The sequence below is a fragment of the Phacochoerus africanus genome, chromosome X, assembly GCF_016906955.1.
Source record: "Phacochoerus africanus isolate WHEZ1 chromosome X, ROS_Pafr_v1, whole genome shotgun sequence".
In the NCBI taxonomy this organism is placed as follows: domain Eukaryota; kingdom Metazoa; phylum Chordata; class Mammalia; order Artiodactyla; family Suidae; genus Phacochoerus; species Phacochoerus africanus.
In genome coordinates, this window is record NC_062560.1 from 35,536,498 (window position 1) to 35,553,794 (window position 17,297).

The following is a 17,297-nucleotide window of genomic DNA, read 5'->3' on the forward strand; positions in this document are numbered from 1 at the left end:
AGTCTTAAAATAACCGACAGGAAAGCATGAAAGACTAGCCATGAGCCCCATGGCTGTGTTAGTTTCTTTAAGAAATGGATCCAAGGAGTTCCCTTTGTGGCTCAGTGATAAGGACCCCGACTAGTATCCATGAGGATGCAGAATTGATCCCTGGCCTCCTCACTCAGTGGGTTAAGGATCCAGCATTGCCATGAGCCGTGGTCTAAGTCATAGAGGCCGCTCAGATCTGCACGGCTGTGGCGTACATGAGCAGCTACAGCTCTGATTCGACCCATAGCCTGGGACCTTCCATACGCCGCAGGTGCAACCCTGGGGGAAAAAAAAGAAAAAGAAATGGATCCTAGTCCAGCCCTGGCCACTAAATGCAAAATATGGGTGGTTTCTGACATGCCAGCCTCGCCTGTCCCTCCAGATAAAAGTTCCGGTGTGAAGAATTATGGTCCACATTTGAGAAGTGTTGGTTCAGTTAAGCCAAAGAGGTACACATAAGCTGTAGCAATTATTTGCGATTTATGTGCATCGAAGTGCTGAGAGATGGAGAGGGGAGATGACCTTCATAACATTTCACAAAGTATAGCTGGAAATACGCATATACAACTATCAAAAGTTATTTGGAGAATCAACCAAGGGGCAGTAGTTTGGGAGCAAGGTACGAAATAATGTTCGAGAAAAATTATTTTAGTCCTATGTGGAAAAGCAGCCCAAGCCTCTGTTCTAGCCCTAGGATGAAATATTGATTGTCTCCATTGAAAGAGGTGGAGAGATCACATACTTCTGAGGAAGCAGCACCTATACATTAGAACAGAAGAATGTAAAGCAAGAACCCAGCTGGGGGTCTGGCCAGCTCAGGAGAGGAATGAGACACCTTCTTTCCTCTTCAGCCCCATCCCGGCCCTGGTTGGGGGCTTGGCAGCCCGCTGGGGAAAACGGTGTGTTCAGTCTCAAACTACGACCCTTCAAGATTTTTTAAAAAATCGCTAAACACATTTTCTAGTAGAAACAGAGCCAAAAAGGGACTGTTCTGCGTGCGCGGGGGCGGGGGGGGGGGGAGGAGAAACTGGCCTTGCTGAAGGTCAGGACTCTGCCAAGAAGGGCAGGGGCCGCCTTCCTGAGCTGCTAGAGCATCACAACAGCTATCTGCACCTCTTTGCTGGCACCTTATATAAAGCTGGGACAGGCCTCAAGAAAGCACATGACCCACTGGCCTCTTGACACCCCGTTTTCCTGAACAGGTGACTGAGGAGGAGGCGCGGACTTTAATCCAGTGTCCACATCATCGTGGGTGAGTCGTTTATATTCCGGACTCGGTTTCCTCGCGTGGGAGATGCTCAAACCAAACCTATCCCAAGGGGTTGCCAGGATGGGCCAGAGGGCAGGAAATCAGCGGGTCTGGCAGGGGCTCCTCAAGTCCTGTTGGCCGCTGACAGGACGGGGACGGGCTCCCAGGTCACCTTTATTAACGGGGGCTCCCGGGGGCCAGGCTCCCCAACCCGGTCCTTCCCGGAAGCATCCCCCGGCTGTACGTGGGAGTCGAAGCCATCTTCCACCCCAGCAGATGTCTCCAACCGGCTGTTCCAGGCCTTCCGGAGCCGCTTTTGCGGCTCCTTTCTCTCTGTACTCTTTGCCAAGGAAGGAAGAGGGCTCCGGGAACCACGTGCTCAGCGCCCGGCGTGCTGTGTGGGCGGGAGACACGGGCAGATGGGGGCCCCCTCGGGGCTCCGGGCTTCACCGTCCATAGGGCAGACTGACTGGCTCAATGCCTGGACCACCTCCTTAGCTGCGCCACCGCCTGGAAGGGCATCCTCCTCTTCTGGGGAGCGGGCCCCCACACACACGTCCTCGGGTTACCTGGTTCTTGGGGGAGCCCCCCCCCCCACCTGACCCGCATCTCCCTCAGCACCGCTGACTGGCTCAGGGGTCAGCCAGCCCCGGTTCCTGTGCCTCGGGCCTCCTGCCGTTGGCTTTAGGTCAGGCAGCTGAAGACCAGCCCGGAAGGAGGTGGAAACACTTCTTCCCTGCAATCCAGGGAGGTTTCGTCCACTCTCCATGAGGGCAAAGGGGGCGGAGCTGATATACATTATTGATGAATTTAGCCAAAGAAAGAGAGCATGATGGTTCAGCTCTACCTTGACTTTTTAACTTCTGGATCTGCACTTCCACAAAGAGGAAGTGCTGTAAGCTCCCAGTCACTTATACCCATGCATATAACACGTAGTCATCCAGAACTTCACTTGACTGGGTAATTAGGGTAGGCTAACTGCTCTAACAAATATTCTGAGTCCTACTGGCTTAACACAGTGCATTTTTATTTTTTGTTCTTACCAAGATCCAGTGCACACTGATGGTGCAAGTGATGGGACGATAGTCTCCTTACATCATTCAATGGCTCAGGAGCAGGTGTGAGATAAGTGTGGAAGAGTGTGCAGCAGAAGAGAAACAAAATGGAAGGACACATCTACCTAGAAGAGATACACAGAAGTCTTCCAGTGTCAGAAAATGACAAGATTTTGGCCTTGGAGATGCTCCCTATCTTACCTGCAAGCTCCAACCCATGTATCCCAGAGAGAGACCACTCCCAACGGACACACTCCACGCTTCCATTCGGAGAAGACTTAATGACATGGACTTCAAGCTGTAGCTCACAGCCATGCTAGTCACCTAGGCCAACCAAATGAGTCCTTTACTCCAAAATATGAACGAACAAACATCCGCCAGATATTTGAAGAAAATGAAAGAGAAGATCATGATGAACAAACCGAACTATTTTTGGAGAAAAAAAACCAATATAATACAGGACACAAGGGAGAGCTTCACCAAAAAAATCCAAATTCATGTTTTCAGAATTTTAAGGAAGACAGTGGGTTTATAAAGTGAGAACTGGGTGCTAGAAAGGGAACAATTAGAGAACAAGAGAAAGCCTTTGGAAAATAAAACTGCAAAGTTAAAAACTTAAGAGATTCCAGGTGCTCAAGTCAAAACCGCAGGCTTCCAAGGAACCTGCCCCACAGGGGTCATGCCCCGCCCCCTTCGACCCCGCCCCGTCGACCCCGCCCCTTCGCCCTTCGCCCCACTTCCTGTAACGGTCCCCCAAGCCCCCCTCGCCCGCGCCGCACAACCACGCGGCTTCCGGTCCATCCCAGAGCCGGCGCCCTAGGACCCCCTCCGCCAGGGCCCGGAGCCCACCGGGCCCCGGCCCTCCCCATCACACCCGCCCTGGGGACGCTCCGAGGCGGCCGGCACCGCCGGCGCCCCCGCCGCTGCCCGCCCCGCAGCCCCCGCTTCCGCGCCGCCTTCCGCGCCGCCTTCCCCTTCGCCTTGGCGCCCCCCGCCGCCCGGCCTTGTGATCACGCCGCCCTCGCAGGTGCGCCAGAACTTCCACCCCGAGTGCGAGGCCGCCCTCAACTGCCACGCCAACCTGGAGCTGCACGCCTCCTACGCCTACCTGGTCATGGCCTTCTCCTTCGACCACGAGGACGGGGCCGCGAAGCCCCTGGCCCGCTGCTTCCTGCGCCGCTCCCACGAGCAGAGCGAGCGCGCCCAGGAGCTGATGAGCCTGCAGAACCGGCGCGGGGGCCGCCTCCGCTTCCGCAACATCAGGAAGCCCGACCTGGAAGCCTCGGGGGGCGGCCTCCAGGCCCTGCAGTGCGCCCTGCACCTGGAGAAGCGCGTCCACCAGAGCCTGCTCGACCTGCACCGGCTGGCCACCCGCAAGAGCGACGCCCAGCTCTGTCACTTCCTCAAGAGTCGCTACCTGGACCAGCAGGTCGAGTTCATCAAAGAGCTGGGGGACCATGTCACCACGCTGAGCCAGATGGGGGCCCCGGAGGTTGAGATGGCCGAGTACCTCTTTGAGAAGCTCACCCTGGGTGACCGCCGCAAGAAGGACTGACCCTGGACTGCCCTCCCCGGAGCCACGGGGCCACTGTCCAAGGCCACCATGCCCGCGTGGCCCCCACAATATTGCCCTTGCAGACAAAGTTCACTCAGGTCTTCCTTCTTTCCCTTTTGCCATTTCTTCCCGTAAAGTTACTGGTTCTTCAGTAAATAAAGGTCTCTGGTTGCTATGTGTGTGCCAGTGTCTCACCTTTTAAGTCTTCAAACGGGCATCCATGAGTCTCACCACCGACACGTGCCCTGTCCACGTGCAGCTCAGAATCTCCACAGATGGAGGGAGGAGGTGTTCCATGGACCCTGGAAAACAAAATCATTCTTCCCTTACAAATACTGCAGGGTGGAAGGTGGTCTGCGGCCCCCCATGAATGTTGGTGCCTATGCATAGTTACAGTCTAAAACATGGCCTGAAAATCATGATTGGGGGTTGGCCTGGGTGCTATTCATTAATTACGGTCTTTTGCTAGGGGCAACAACTGGGGTGGAAGGGTGGGGAAGGCCTGTCATGTAAAATCCGCGAGGCCTGTGAAACACCCCAGTGGAGTCACACAGGTAGCCAGAAAAAAAAAATGAATCTGGAGCTCAGGAGGGATGTCAGGTGTAGAAACACACAGGGGAGACGTCAGCCTACACAGATGCTGTTGAGGTCATGGGACTGGATAAGCTCACCAAAGAGCAGAGAGAGAATACGGCACAACCAGCGCCAAGCCCAGGAGGGCCAACATTGAGAAGGTGGGCTGAGGTGATGAAACACCCAGAGCGGTGCTGACCCCACCTGGACTGTGACCTCACTGCAGACTGTGGCCACCTGGGTCCACACCCAGGGGCCCCAAGGCAGCCTGTTCCTGACCTTCATGTGGCCTCCTGGTCTCTCAGGATGTGGAGAAGATTTAGTTTTTTAACTTATTTTCATGACTATGGAGAAAGAAATTTCCCACTTAAAAAAGAGAGAGGGGAGTTCCCGTCGTGGCGCAGTGGTTAACGAATCCAACTAGGAACCATGAGGTTGCGGGTTCGATCCCTGCCCTTGCTCAGTGGGTTAACGATCCGGCATTGCCGTGAGCTGTGGTGTAGGTTGAAGACACGGCTCGGATCCCTCATTGCTGTGGCTGTGGTGTAGGCCGGCGGCTCCAGCTCCGATTTGACCCCTAGCCTGGGAACCTCCATACGCCGCGGGAGCGGCCCAAGAAATAGCAAAAAGACAAAAAAAAAAAGAGATAGAGAGATTTCTTAAGAAAATAGATCTGTTTTTGGTTTTATGGGGTTCTTTTCTTTTCTGTTCCCCTTTAAAAACTTAGCCTCTGGAGTTTCCATGGTGGCGCAGCAGAAATGAATCCAACTAGGAGCCATGAGGTTGCAGGATCTATCCCTGGCCTTGCTCAGTGGATTAAGGATCTGGTGTTGCCGTGAGCTGTGGTGTAGGTCACAGACATGGCTCAGATCTGGCGTGGCTGTGGCTGTGGCTGTGGTGCAGGCCAGCAGCTGAAGCTCCGATTTGACCCCTAGCCTGGGAACCTCCACATGCCTCTGGTGCAGCCCTAAAAAGAAAAAAAAAAAAATTGTAGGATTATAAAAAGATCCCGAAGATCCTGTACCCTACAAGATAAAATTCACAATGTATGGCATCCAGGCAAAACTTGCCGGGCAGGTAAAAAATTAGAAAAATGCAACTCATAATAAGAAGTAAAAGCAATCAATTGCACTGACACAGAAGTTGGAATTAGCACAGAGGGACAGGGAAACAATTATTAGAACTGTATTTCATACATTCAGGATGGCAAGTAGAGGCATGGAAGATGCAAAAAAGGCCCAAAATGAACTTCTAGAGACGAAAAGTACAATATGTGAGAAAACTCACTGGGGCAGTTCCTGTTGTGGTTAAGGGCCCAATGTTGTCTCTGGGAGGATGCATGTTCCATACTTGGCCTTGCTCAGTGGGTTAAGGATCCTGCGTTGCTGTGGCTGTGGTGTAGGCCAGCAGCTACAGCTCAGACTAGACCTCTAGCCTGGGAACTTCCATATGCTGAAGGTGTGGCCCTAAAAAAAAAGGCAAAAAAACCCACAAAAAAAAACAAAAAACCTCAGCCTCTTGGAGTTCCCACTGTGGCACAGTGGGTTAAGAATCCAACTGCAGCGACTCGGGTCTCTGCAGAGGTGCAAGTTCTATTCCTGGCCGGGTGCAGTGGGTTAAAGTTTCCGGTGTTGCCACAGCTATGGCTCATATTCAGTCCCTGGTCCAGGAACGCACATGTGCTGAGGGTGTGGCCACAAAACAAAACAAATGAAACATAGCCTCTCTCTCAGTCAACTCTATCTGACCAGATAAAATCTACACACATATCAACCCTAAGCTTGTCCTGCCTAAGAAAAATGCTCAAAACATGTTTCTTCTGGGCCAGGTATGGTTACAAAGACAAAAGTTAAAATTTACAGATTTTGCATGCCTTATCATGAACACATGGTCAGTTCGAGTCTCTTTAAATTTTGCATATTTCGGAGTTCCCATTGTGGTGCAGCAGAAAGGAATCCGACTAGGAAGCATGAGGTTGCGGGTTCCATCCCTGGCCTTGCTCAGTGGGTTGACGATCCGGCGTTGCTGTGAGCTGTGGTGTAGGTCACAGACATGGCTGGGATCTGGCATGGCTGTGGCTGTGGCTGTGCTGTAGGCCGGCAGCTGTAGCTCTGATTCCACCTCTAGCCTCGGAATCCTCATGTGCCACGGGTGCGGCCCTAAAAAAAGGCAAAAAAAAAAAGCTTGCATATTGCTTTGAACATTGACTAAAATCTGAACGAGCTTAGCTAGACAGTTATTAACTTCTCCATTTCACCATGTCTGAACTTGAATACTTCCTTAAAAATGAGGATTAAATCCCTTTAGTTGAGTTGCCAGAAAATGCACCTGCCCCTTTGCTCTTCTTGGTCACACTTGGTCTTTTCACTCTTTCTTTCTTTACCCCCCACCCCTGAGGACCTCTCCTCTCTCTGACAATATCTCAGATCACATATGTGCCAATTAACTCTTCTCCTCTAGACATGAGGAAGCACAGGATGAGCAGCTATTTGTGTTAATAAATTGACTGCAGATCCTTCCTACTCTTGGCTTTTGGAGACGCAGTTTGGTGTCGCGGATTCTTCACCACAGACTGCCTGGGTTCAGATGCCAGTGTAGCCACTTAAGTAACGGGGTGAACTTGGGCAGGTAAATTACCTTGCCTGTGCCTCAGCTTCCTCCCATGGAAAACAGGGATAACAAAGGTGTCAGGGCCATTTGGGTACTTAAAAGGTAGAAGAAGCTAATATTTTTAAATGCTTAGAACAGTGGCACCTAGGAAATACCTTATCGATAAGCCATCATTTATCGTCACCATCGTCACCACCATGCACTCACTTCCAAGTTCCTTTGTGGGGTTGCTACTTTGCAAAAAAGATTTGTAGCTTTACTTCACCACTAGGGGTCTCTCTTTCAACCAACCTGATCCTCCTCCTCATTGAAAGGGAGAAATCCTTCGTAGCGGCTTGGTTGTCAGGGGCTGCCTGGATCCCGGAGGGTAGATTACTGTTTTCGCTGCTGCAAACTCAGGCCCAAGACTAAAGGCAAGTCTTCTTGTGACACTGTTCCCTGGCGAGCCCCCCCCACTCCCTACCTTTACCCCTACAACACTGTTTGCGGCTTCTCCCCCAACCCAGGTCTTCTGAACCTGCTCTTTGCATCCTGAAGTACATTCCTGTCCTCAGAGTGAAAGGATGCAGTGCTAATCCTGATCCCACCATCGTCTGGATGTGTGGACCTGCAAAGGAGAGGAATGCATCGGGGTGCAATGGGGATGGGAAGAGGAGACCAGCTTAGGTCTACCGATAAAATAATACGTAGGTCCATCGCCAGGCACCTGGCCATGGAGGTTCCCAAGCTTTGCTGTACGTTAGCAACACCCGCAGAGCTTTTAAAACTCGGGCTGCCTCTGGCTCCTCCCAGACCAATTACATCATTCTCGGGGGCAGGACCTAGACATCCCAGGCAAGTCAATCCGAAAGTGTGGTGCAAACCAGCAGCATCCGGTTCACCTGAGAGCTTGATAGACACTCCATAGTCTTAAGCCCTACCCCAGGCTTACTGAATCAAAATCTACATTTATTTATTTTTTGTCTTTTTTTTTGCCTTTTGTATGGCTGCTCCCGCAGCATATGGAGGTTCCCAGGCCAGGGGTCAAATCGGAGCTGTAGCCACCGGCCTACGCCAGAGCCACAGCAACGCTGCGGGATCCGAGCCGCGTCTGCAACCCACACCACACCTCACGGCCACGCTGGGTCCTTAACCCACAGAGCAAGGGCAGGGATCGAACCCTCAACCTCATGGTTCCCAGTTGGATTCGTTAACCACTGAGCCACGACAGGAACTCCAAAATCGACATTTTAACAGTTAAAGGTCCCAGGTAATGAATATGCACCCTGGAGTTTGAGAAGCATTCTTTAGCACCCTAGTTGTCAAACACGGCTTCACCTTGCAATCACGTGGCGCACTGGAAAATAATGCTGATGCCTTGATATAAACTCAGGGCATACCCTTATGTTAGTCCTGGAAACCTATTGTATCTTCAACAGTGATTACTGAATTGCCAAATACCCAAAGGGGCCTTGGAAAGCTCTTCTCCCATTTGATGTTTCACACAGACTCACAGTGATACAGATACATCCACAGACAGACAGACAGACACACACACACATTTTACCCATTTTGTTTTACCTCAGCTCCCTCACTTTGCTTTCTTCAAGGTGACACCATCAACCTCTTTCACCCTCCTCCTCATGGGTTAAATTTCTCAAGGTAATTTGCAAGACGAAGCCTGGACTTTCATAGGCTCCTCTGTGAAAGGCAAGCCTGCCCTCAGCACAGGGGGAAAAACTGTTAGGAGCCTGGGACCAAACGGACTACTTGGTCCCAGTCTTGGAACTACTGGGACCGATTCCTTGGTGGCTGGGTAGCACGTATGACTTTCAAGCTATGGCTCAGGACAATCCTCTGTAGTGGAAAGCTTTTTCAGGGCTCCTTAAGGAAGCCCTTAAATCCAAGCTGGCCATCTTTGAGACTCTCCACTCTCGTCTGTGGCTTCTCCGCGAATTCTCAGAGCCAAGGTCTGAGTAGTCACTGCTGCGTTTGCTCTAGCAATCAAACTGGGTGATGAAATTGGTTTCTAAATCCTAAGGTTCTTTCTTCCTCTCTTACCCCTCTTGAGACTATGTGGGGGAAGTGAGGGGATGCCATTTTCTAGAGATGGCCATCCATAGACTGTTCTCAGCTTTTGGGTTTGAAACCTTGGCTACTGACTAAGCCTTCGACTTAGGGGTTGCTTGCTTGCTCCCCCCACCCCGCCCCCGTCCATCTGTATCTCTCTCTCTCTCTCCCTCTCTCTTCAAACATCCATTCTCAGAGGGGCCAGCTGACTCCTCAGAAGCAGCCTGAAGATGGAGAGCAGTGGAAGGGCATGTCTCAAGTGTGCCCAGTTGCTTCCTACAAAGGAAGCTGTGCTCTGAGCCACAGAGTGGAAAACCTTGGTGCTTTTCTTCATCTCCCTTGAACTCGAGGGTTTTCTGGATGGTGCAGCCAAATGAGTTTCTGAGAAGACTGCCGGATGACATGGGGCCTGATCCATGAAGGCCGAGAAGAGGCAGCAGGCATTTGCTACAGGGAGTTGAGTTGTTCTAGGCTCTTCCGTGGTTCTGCTGGCCAAGAAGTAAACTATTATGAAAACTGCGATGGAGGAAATCTGTCAGCCAACCTCCAATCACCGACTTCCCTAAGGGCTTTTCTTTCTTCAGAGGATGGATTCCCAGATGGAGAACTCTCGGCTGACTTTTCATCAGCTCTGCTCTGCACTGTGTTTACCAACTTTCCTCAGATCAACAGGAGGCAGAAATGGAGTTCCTGTCGTGGCACAGTGGAAACGAATCCGACTAGGAACCATGAGGTTGCAGGTTTGATCCCTGGCCTCACTCAGTGGGTTAAGGATCTGGCGTTGCCGTGAGCTGCGGTGTAGATTGAAGACGAGGCTCAGATTGGCTGTGGCTGCCAGCAGCTGTAGCTCCTATTCTACCCCTAGCCTGGGAACCTCCATATGCCACAGGTGCAGCCCTAAAAAGCAAAAAAAAAAAAAAAAAAAAAAAGAAGGCAGGTGCAAGTAGTGGGTTCACAGCGTTCAAGCTCCACTGGTTTTACTAAGTTATTTTGCAGACTAAGAATTTTCAGAAGAGATATAAAATTATGGATCAGAGAGAAGAGTCTCAGAAAAAGCCTGTCTTGCCTGAGTCAGAGACCAGTGAGGAGCTGGACTTACTACATGAGGCTTCTCCTTCGGTGCCCCCGGCAGTGCCCCCACCATACAAAGGGGTGATCCCTGCAAGGAGTGCCAAAGCTCCCACCAACAATCCTCTGAGGGCCCCGGGGCCAGCCCTAGTCCTCTACCCTTCCTTGCCAGCTCGTCAAAAGGGATTGATCTCCCCTCCCGGTACCCACCAGGGTACTCACCCGACCCAGGGTATACTCTTTCTCAGGCAGAATAATAGTCAACAAGTTCCCAAAGGTCTAGATGACCAAGGTCAACTCAGGGGATTTGTAAATATGCTCTCCCCCTTGCCTACTGCTGATCTTACATAATTGGGCGGAAAAAAAAAATTACCTATTTAGAGCACAGCTTTCTGCATGTGCCTCAATGTCCTATTCCCGTGTAGGGGCAAGATCTGACAAAATTTAAATGCCCCAGTGACTTTCTCACCACAAAACAAGTAGACACTAAAGTGCTCCTAGATCAAGCCTGCGCCCTCCAAGCTGCGCTATTACAGTTGGGAGACAGACCTCAACCAGAAGTCCCTGAAGAAATGCTACAAAAGGTGAGAGTGGATGCTTGGCCTGAGAACAGCCAAGACGGCTGACGCTATAGTCATAAAACCCCATCCAGGTGCCAAGGGTCCGAATGTAAATCAATACCTTTTAAAGAGGCATGCGAAGGAAAGTATAAAGCCTCGGATAAGCCCCTTTCTTCAATGCCAGTTAATCGGACCTTGCCACTCTCCAATCCTGCCGGTACAAACACTCAGGACTGGAGATGATTGTTTTGTTCAGGCTTTGAGAGCCATTAACCGAATTGTAGAGGCCATACATCCCGGGGTGCCAGATCCTTATACTTTTGCTTACGACCCTATCTGGAGACTTTTGCTGGTTTACAGTTCTGGACCTAAAAGATCGCTTTTGCTGCCTACCCAAAGTCCCAAGTCCCCAGGAACGGTTTGCCTTTGAATGGGATGATCCAGAGACTGATATAAAACAGCAATATCATTGGCTGGTGCTCCCATAAGGATGACAGAATGTCCCCACCATCCTCCAGGCAAACCATGGCCAAGGGCTTAAGGGATCTCCCATTAAATGAGGGAGTCACACTCTCGCATGTAGATGACATACTTGATTGCCAGTAAAACTAAGGAAGCTTCAGACCAAAGTAACAATCCTCACTTGAAGCTTTCTGGCACAGTGGGGATATAAAGACTCCACAGGAAAAGCACAAAAATCTCAAGCAACTGTGAAATAAGTAGGACGGAGAAACTGATTGCCAGACTGGAGGGAAGCATAAGTTAGGGTGACCGTACCCGCCCCCAGAAGGCAATTATGAGGATTCATAGGAATGGCTGGGTTTTGTCTTATTTGGATTCCTAACTTTGGACTCGGGGCCAAACCCTTATAGGCAGCTCTTAGAAGAAAAGACAATGAGCCATTCCAGACCATGCAAATCGTTGAAGACTATTCTAGCAGAGCTGACCCGACTGGTCAGACTTTAGACAATCCAGATATGGAAATGCCTACAAATGGAAGGAGCTTCGCAGACCAGAGACTCCAAAAGGTCAGGTAAGCCATGGTGACTCATCAGGAAGTCCTAGAAGCAGAAGCCCTCCTCCAGGTTTATCTGCCCAGAAGGCGGAGCTCAGAGCCCTCATGAGAGCACCGCACATTGGAGCTAAGAAAAAGGTCACCATTTAGACTGATGCCTCTTACCCAACTGCCTTCTCCGTTGTGCACACATATGGGGCCATGTGGCCAGAAAGATGTCTACTAACATCAGGAAGAAATGAAACTCGCAGAGGAGGTACTGGCTTTATTGGTCTCTGTTAGAATGCCAGAACTAGCCATAGCTCATTGCCCGGGCCACCAAAAGACTGATAATTACATAGCTAAAGGAAATAATTTGGCCGATCAGGTGCAAAACAAGCATCCAGAACCAAAAACCCAGGTCCTAAGGCCCTAGCCCTCATTCAGAGTGTGGATACATCCCTGTTTAAGCCTCAGTATCCAGAAATGGATCTAAGAGCATACGAATAGGGCTGGAGTGCTCACTCTTGAGACTTGGATGGTAATCGGTACCAACCAACCAATGAAGGCGGGATTTATCATGAACGGGGACTAGGGCTTATGCCCAAGCATTTAATGGAAAGAATTATCACTCATTTACATCAAGGAACCCATTATGGGGGTGGATGCAACTTTTCATTGGCTACAGACATTTACTGTTGGTCCACAAATGCAAAGGACCATCCAAAAGGTAATACACAATTGCCTGATCTGCACCAGAAATAATCCAAAATGAGGCCACCCCCAACAATAACAGGGATGCAAACTCAAGGGACATAACCAGGAGGTGACTGGCAAAGAGACTTCACTGTCACGCCAAGAGCCACGAGAAAAGAGATATATTTGCTGCTATTTGTGGATACGTCGCAGGATTGGCAGAAGCTTTGTTCATGCCAGACAGAAGCTTCCCAGGTAACAAAGGCCTTACTTTAAGACAATTTCCCTCATTTGGAGTTGCCACTTTCAATTCAAAGTGACCACGGAGGAGTGTTCCTAGCCCAGTCAACCCAGGGCATGTCTGAAGACCTTGGAATACAGTGGAAATGACACGCTTCATGGAGACCTCAGGCTACAGGGAAGCGTGAAAAGATGAACCATTCCTTAAGGGCAACCACCAAAATATGTCCAGAAACCAACTTCCCTTGGGGTATAAAGTCTTACCAGTTGCCCTACTGAGGGTAAGAGTAGCCTCTAGAAGCAAGCTCCAACTGAGCCCTTATGAAATGTTATATGGGAGGCCCTTCCTTAAGACTAAATATTACTGCAGTCTTGAAAATGATCAGACAGTAAAAGAATTAGACACTATACAATGTGTTAGGTTTCTAGGTGTTACTTTATATGCTTCTCGTGGATTAATGTTTCTCGCAGATGCTCCCCTGCACTGCATAAGCTCAGGGGATTGGGTCCTCCTCTCAAACTTGGAAAAATCAACCCAAGTGGAATGGACAATTTCCAAACAGGGCACACCCTCCATGGACAGGAGGAAATAGGAGAACCCAACCATCCTAACACGAGATGGGAACCCATGACCAATTTCTTGGCCCCTAATTAAACTTGTGAACACTTAACTGACTTTAAATTACTTTTCAGAAAGAGCCAGGACAGCTAAGATGCCACTCTGCCAGGAAGAGAAGACTGCTTCTGCCCACGAGTCTGGACCAGGCCTATATAAATCCAAATCCAATCACTAAAAATGTTAAAAATAACATGTTTTCATGGCTTCCAAATGCATAAGGTCTGTTTGTGGAGGACTGTTACAATTAGAAGTCAAAGTTCTGGGTATCTTAAGGTTAATCCCTTTACTGCTTATTGTCAGCTAGAGCAACTGTGCCCCTCTTTCCCTCAAGATTGAGGGGTATACAGAGAAAACAGGGCAGGATTGAAACAGGACGTAAAACAATGACCAGCTTAAAACTGGTTTGGCTTCCTTAAAACAGGTTGTTGATGAATCAAACTTAGGGTTACTTTACAGAGACAGCACTGCCCATGTGCAAGACAGGAACCCAAATTTCCAGGTTGACCCCGAACCAACAATCTCCAGTCTACAGAACTCAAAGAATAGAAATGTTGTCGCTACAGCCCTTTTCAAGTGAGAAGTTTTTCAATAAGGAAAATCTGGGATTCTAGCAGCATGAGTAGCTTACGTAGACTGATTCGAGACTAGCCAATCAGCTCGTTCCCCTAACCCCCCCCCTCCTTTTTTTTTTGTCTTTTCCTGCCATTTTTCTGGCCGCTCCCACAGCACATGGAGGTTCCCAGGCTAGGGGTCAAATCGGAGCTGTAGCCACCGGCCTACGCCAGAGACACAGCAACGGGGGATCCGAGCCGCATCTGCGACCAACACCACAGCTCACTGCAACACCGGATCCCTAACCCACTGAGCAAGGCCAGGGATGGAACCCGCAATCTCATGGTTCCTAGTCGGATTCGTTAACCACTGCGCCACGACGGGAACTCCTCCCCTAACCCCTTTAATTTTGCCTCAACCTTTGGATCTAGGAGACACATTTGAGAGCCTTGCCTCCTGTCTCCTTGCTAGCCGACCTCGCAATAAAGCTTTCTTTTCTCAAAGCCAGTGTCACCGCATTGGCTTTTGTACATGTCGGGCAGTCAGCCTTAGTCAGTGACACACAGTGACAAACACATTTACTCACTTTGTTTTATCACAGACTGGTTTGTTTTACACCATGGATTGTCAAACTATGGCCTGCAAGCCAAATCCAGCCCACCATCTGTTGTTTTTTCACTTGTTAGACTATTTTTTAGAGCAGTTTTAGGCTCACAGCAACCCTGAGAGAAAGACACAGAGATTGCCTGTCTATTCTCTGGCCCCGCATATGCAATAGCCTGTGCCACCATCAACATGTAGTCCCAGAGTGGGAACTTTGTCACAGCTGACGAACCTACGTTGATACATCACGATCACCCAAAGGCCGTAGTTTATATGAGGGTTCATTATTGGTGTACATTCCAAGGGTTTGGACAAAAGTACAGTGACCTGTATCCACTATTATAGTAATGTACAGAGTTTTCAGTGCCCCCAAAATCCTCTTCACCCATTCTTTCCTCTTCCCCTCTCAACCACTAAACTTTTTACTGTCTCCATATTTTAAAAATTGAGATGTAACTGACACATGCCATCTCATCAGTTTCATGTATATAACATAATGATTCGATATTGGTATCTACTGTGAAAGGATCACAACTAGTTAATATCCATTACCATACATAGTTCCATTTCTTTTTCTTTTTTTTTTTTTGGTCTTTTTGCTATTTCTTGGGCCGCTCCCGCGGCATATGGAGATTCCCAGGCTAGGGGTCGAATCGGAGCTGTAGCCACCGGCCTACGCCAGAGCCACAGCAACGCAGGATCCGAGCCGCGTCTGCAACCTACACCACAGCTCACGGCAACGCCGGATCATTAACCCACTGAGCAAGGGCAGGGACCGAACCCACAACCTCATGGTTCCTAGCTGGATTCGTTAACCACTGCGCCACGACGGGAACTCCCCATTTCTTTTTCTTGTGATGAGAACCTTTTCAAAATTAGTATCACGGATTTACAGTGTTGTGTCATTTCTGCTGTACATCACAGTGACCCAGTCATACATATATACACATTCTTTTTCTCATGCTATCATGATCTACCCCAAGAGACTGGATACAGTTCCCTGCGCTGTACAGGAGAACTTTTAAGATTTACTCTATTAGCAACTCTCAGATACACAGTACAGTATTACTAACTCTTGTCATCATGCTGTACATTACAACCCATGACTTACAACCAGAAGTGTATACCTTTTGACTCCCCTGACCCATTGCGCCCACCCCTTAGCCCCTGCCTCTGCTCTGGCAACTGCCAATCTGCCCTCTATGAGTTTGGTATTTTTGTTTGCTTGTTTGCTGAGATTTCACAAATAAGAAAGCGCATAGAGGACTGTCTTTCTGTGACTTAATTCACTTAGACTAATGCCCTCGAGGTCCACCTACATCGTCACAAATGACAACATCTCCTTCTTTGTATAGCTGAATGATGTGCCACTGTGTATATAACCACATTTTCTTTAGCCATTCATCCATCATTGGCTGTTTAGGTCGCTTCCATGTCTTGGCTAATGTAAAAAATGATGCAATTTACATGATACGTTCTCGAGGTATTGTTTTCACTTCCTTTGGATAAATACTCAGAAGTGAAATTGCTGGATCATATGCCAGTTCGATTTTTAACTTTTTCAGGAACCTCTGTAATGTTTTCTGTATGGGCTGCACTAATTTACAGTTCCATCAACAGTGCACAAGTGTTTCCTTTTCTTCACATCCTTGCCAATACTTGTTATTTCTTGGGGTTTGTTTGTTTGTTTGTTTGTTTGTTTTCCCCCTTTTCTGGCTGCTCCATGGCATATGGAATTCCCGGGTCAGGGATAAGATCCAAGCTGAAGTTGTGACCTACACCGCAGCTGCGGCAATGCTGGATCCTTTAACCCACTGTGCTGGGCCAGGGATCGAACCTGTGTCCTGGCACTGCAGAGATGCTGCCGATCCAGAGGCACTCCTATTTCTTGTCTTTTTAATAATAGCTATTCTAACAGGTTGTGAGGTGATATATCATGTGGTTTTCATTTGCATTTCCGAATGATTAGTGATGTCGAGTACCTTTTCATGTACCTGTTGGCCATCTGTGTGTCTTTTTCAGAAAAAAAAAAAAAAAAGTCTATTCAGATCTGTCCATTTTAATAATAATCTTTTTTTTTTTAGCTAATGAGTTATATGAGTTCTTTATACATGCTGAATACTAGCCCCTTATCAGAGTTATCATTTGCAAATATTTTGTCCCAAGTAGCTTGCCTTCTCATTCTGTTGATGGTTTCCTTTGGTGTGCAAAAGCTTTTTGGTCTGATGTAGTCCCACTTATTTATTTCTGCTTTTCCTGCCTTCCCTTTTGGTGTCAAATCCAAAAGATCATTGCCAGGACGATGTCAAGGAGCTTACTGCCAATGTTTTCTCCTATGAGTTTTATGACTTTTTTTTAGGTCCTACATTCAAGTCTTTAATCTGTTTTGAGTTGGTTTTTGTGTGTGGTATAAAATAAGGATCCAGTTTCTTTCTTCCTTTTTTACATGTGGCTGTCCAGTTTTCCCAACACCATTTATTGAAGAGACTTTTTTCTCCACTGTATATCCTTGGCTCCTTTGTCATAATTAATTGGCCATGTATGTGTGGGTTTATTTCCGGGCTCTATTTCGTTTCCTTGATCTGTGTGTCAGTTTTGATTTCACTGCCATACTGGTTTGGTTACCTTGTCCATATTTTTGTCTTTTCTAGGATGTCATATAATTGGAATCATACAGCACAGAGCCTTTTTAGATTGGCTTCTTTCGCTTATGTCTCCTCCTGGCTTGACAGCTCATTTCTTTTTAGTGCTCATTAGCATTCACTGCCTGGATGTACCACAATTTATTTATCCATTCATCTCCTGAAGGGCATCTTCATTGCTTCCAAGGTTTGGGCATTGTGA

The 17,297-nt window shown here is 48.7% G+C and overlaps 1 protein-coding gene and 1 long non-coding RNA gene across 3 annotated transcripts; one reads left to right on the forward strand and one right to left on the reverse strand.

The window, feature by feature from the left end:
* Window positions 1-491: 491 nt before the first annotated feature.
* Window positions 492-3,013, reverse strand: LOC125118708 (uncharacterized). Of its 2 annotated transcripts, XR_007132881.1 has the most exons (3): window positions 2,536-3,013; window positions 2,323-2,459; window positions 492-1,673 (listed from the first exon to the last, which is right to left on the reverse strand). It is a non-coding gene; the product is annotated as an uncharacterized LOC125118708 (long non-coding RNA). The 2 variants fall into 2 exon arrangements; XR_007132880.1 differs by having other exon boundaries at window positions 2,323-3,013.
* LOC125118005 (ferritin heavy chain-like) lies at window positions 3,014-4,057 on the forward strand. The gene is made up of 2 exons (XM_047764185.1): window positions 3,014-3,076; window positions 3,170-4,057. The coding sequence occupies exons 1-2, from the start codon at window positions 3,014-3,016 to the stop codon at window positions 3,887-3,889; spliced, it is 783 nt and encodes a 260-aa protein (XP_047620141.1). The 3' UTR covers window positions 3,890-4,057.
* The last annotated feature ends 13,240 nt before the right edge of the window (window positions 4,058-17,297 follow it).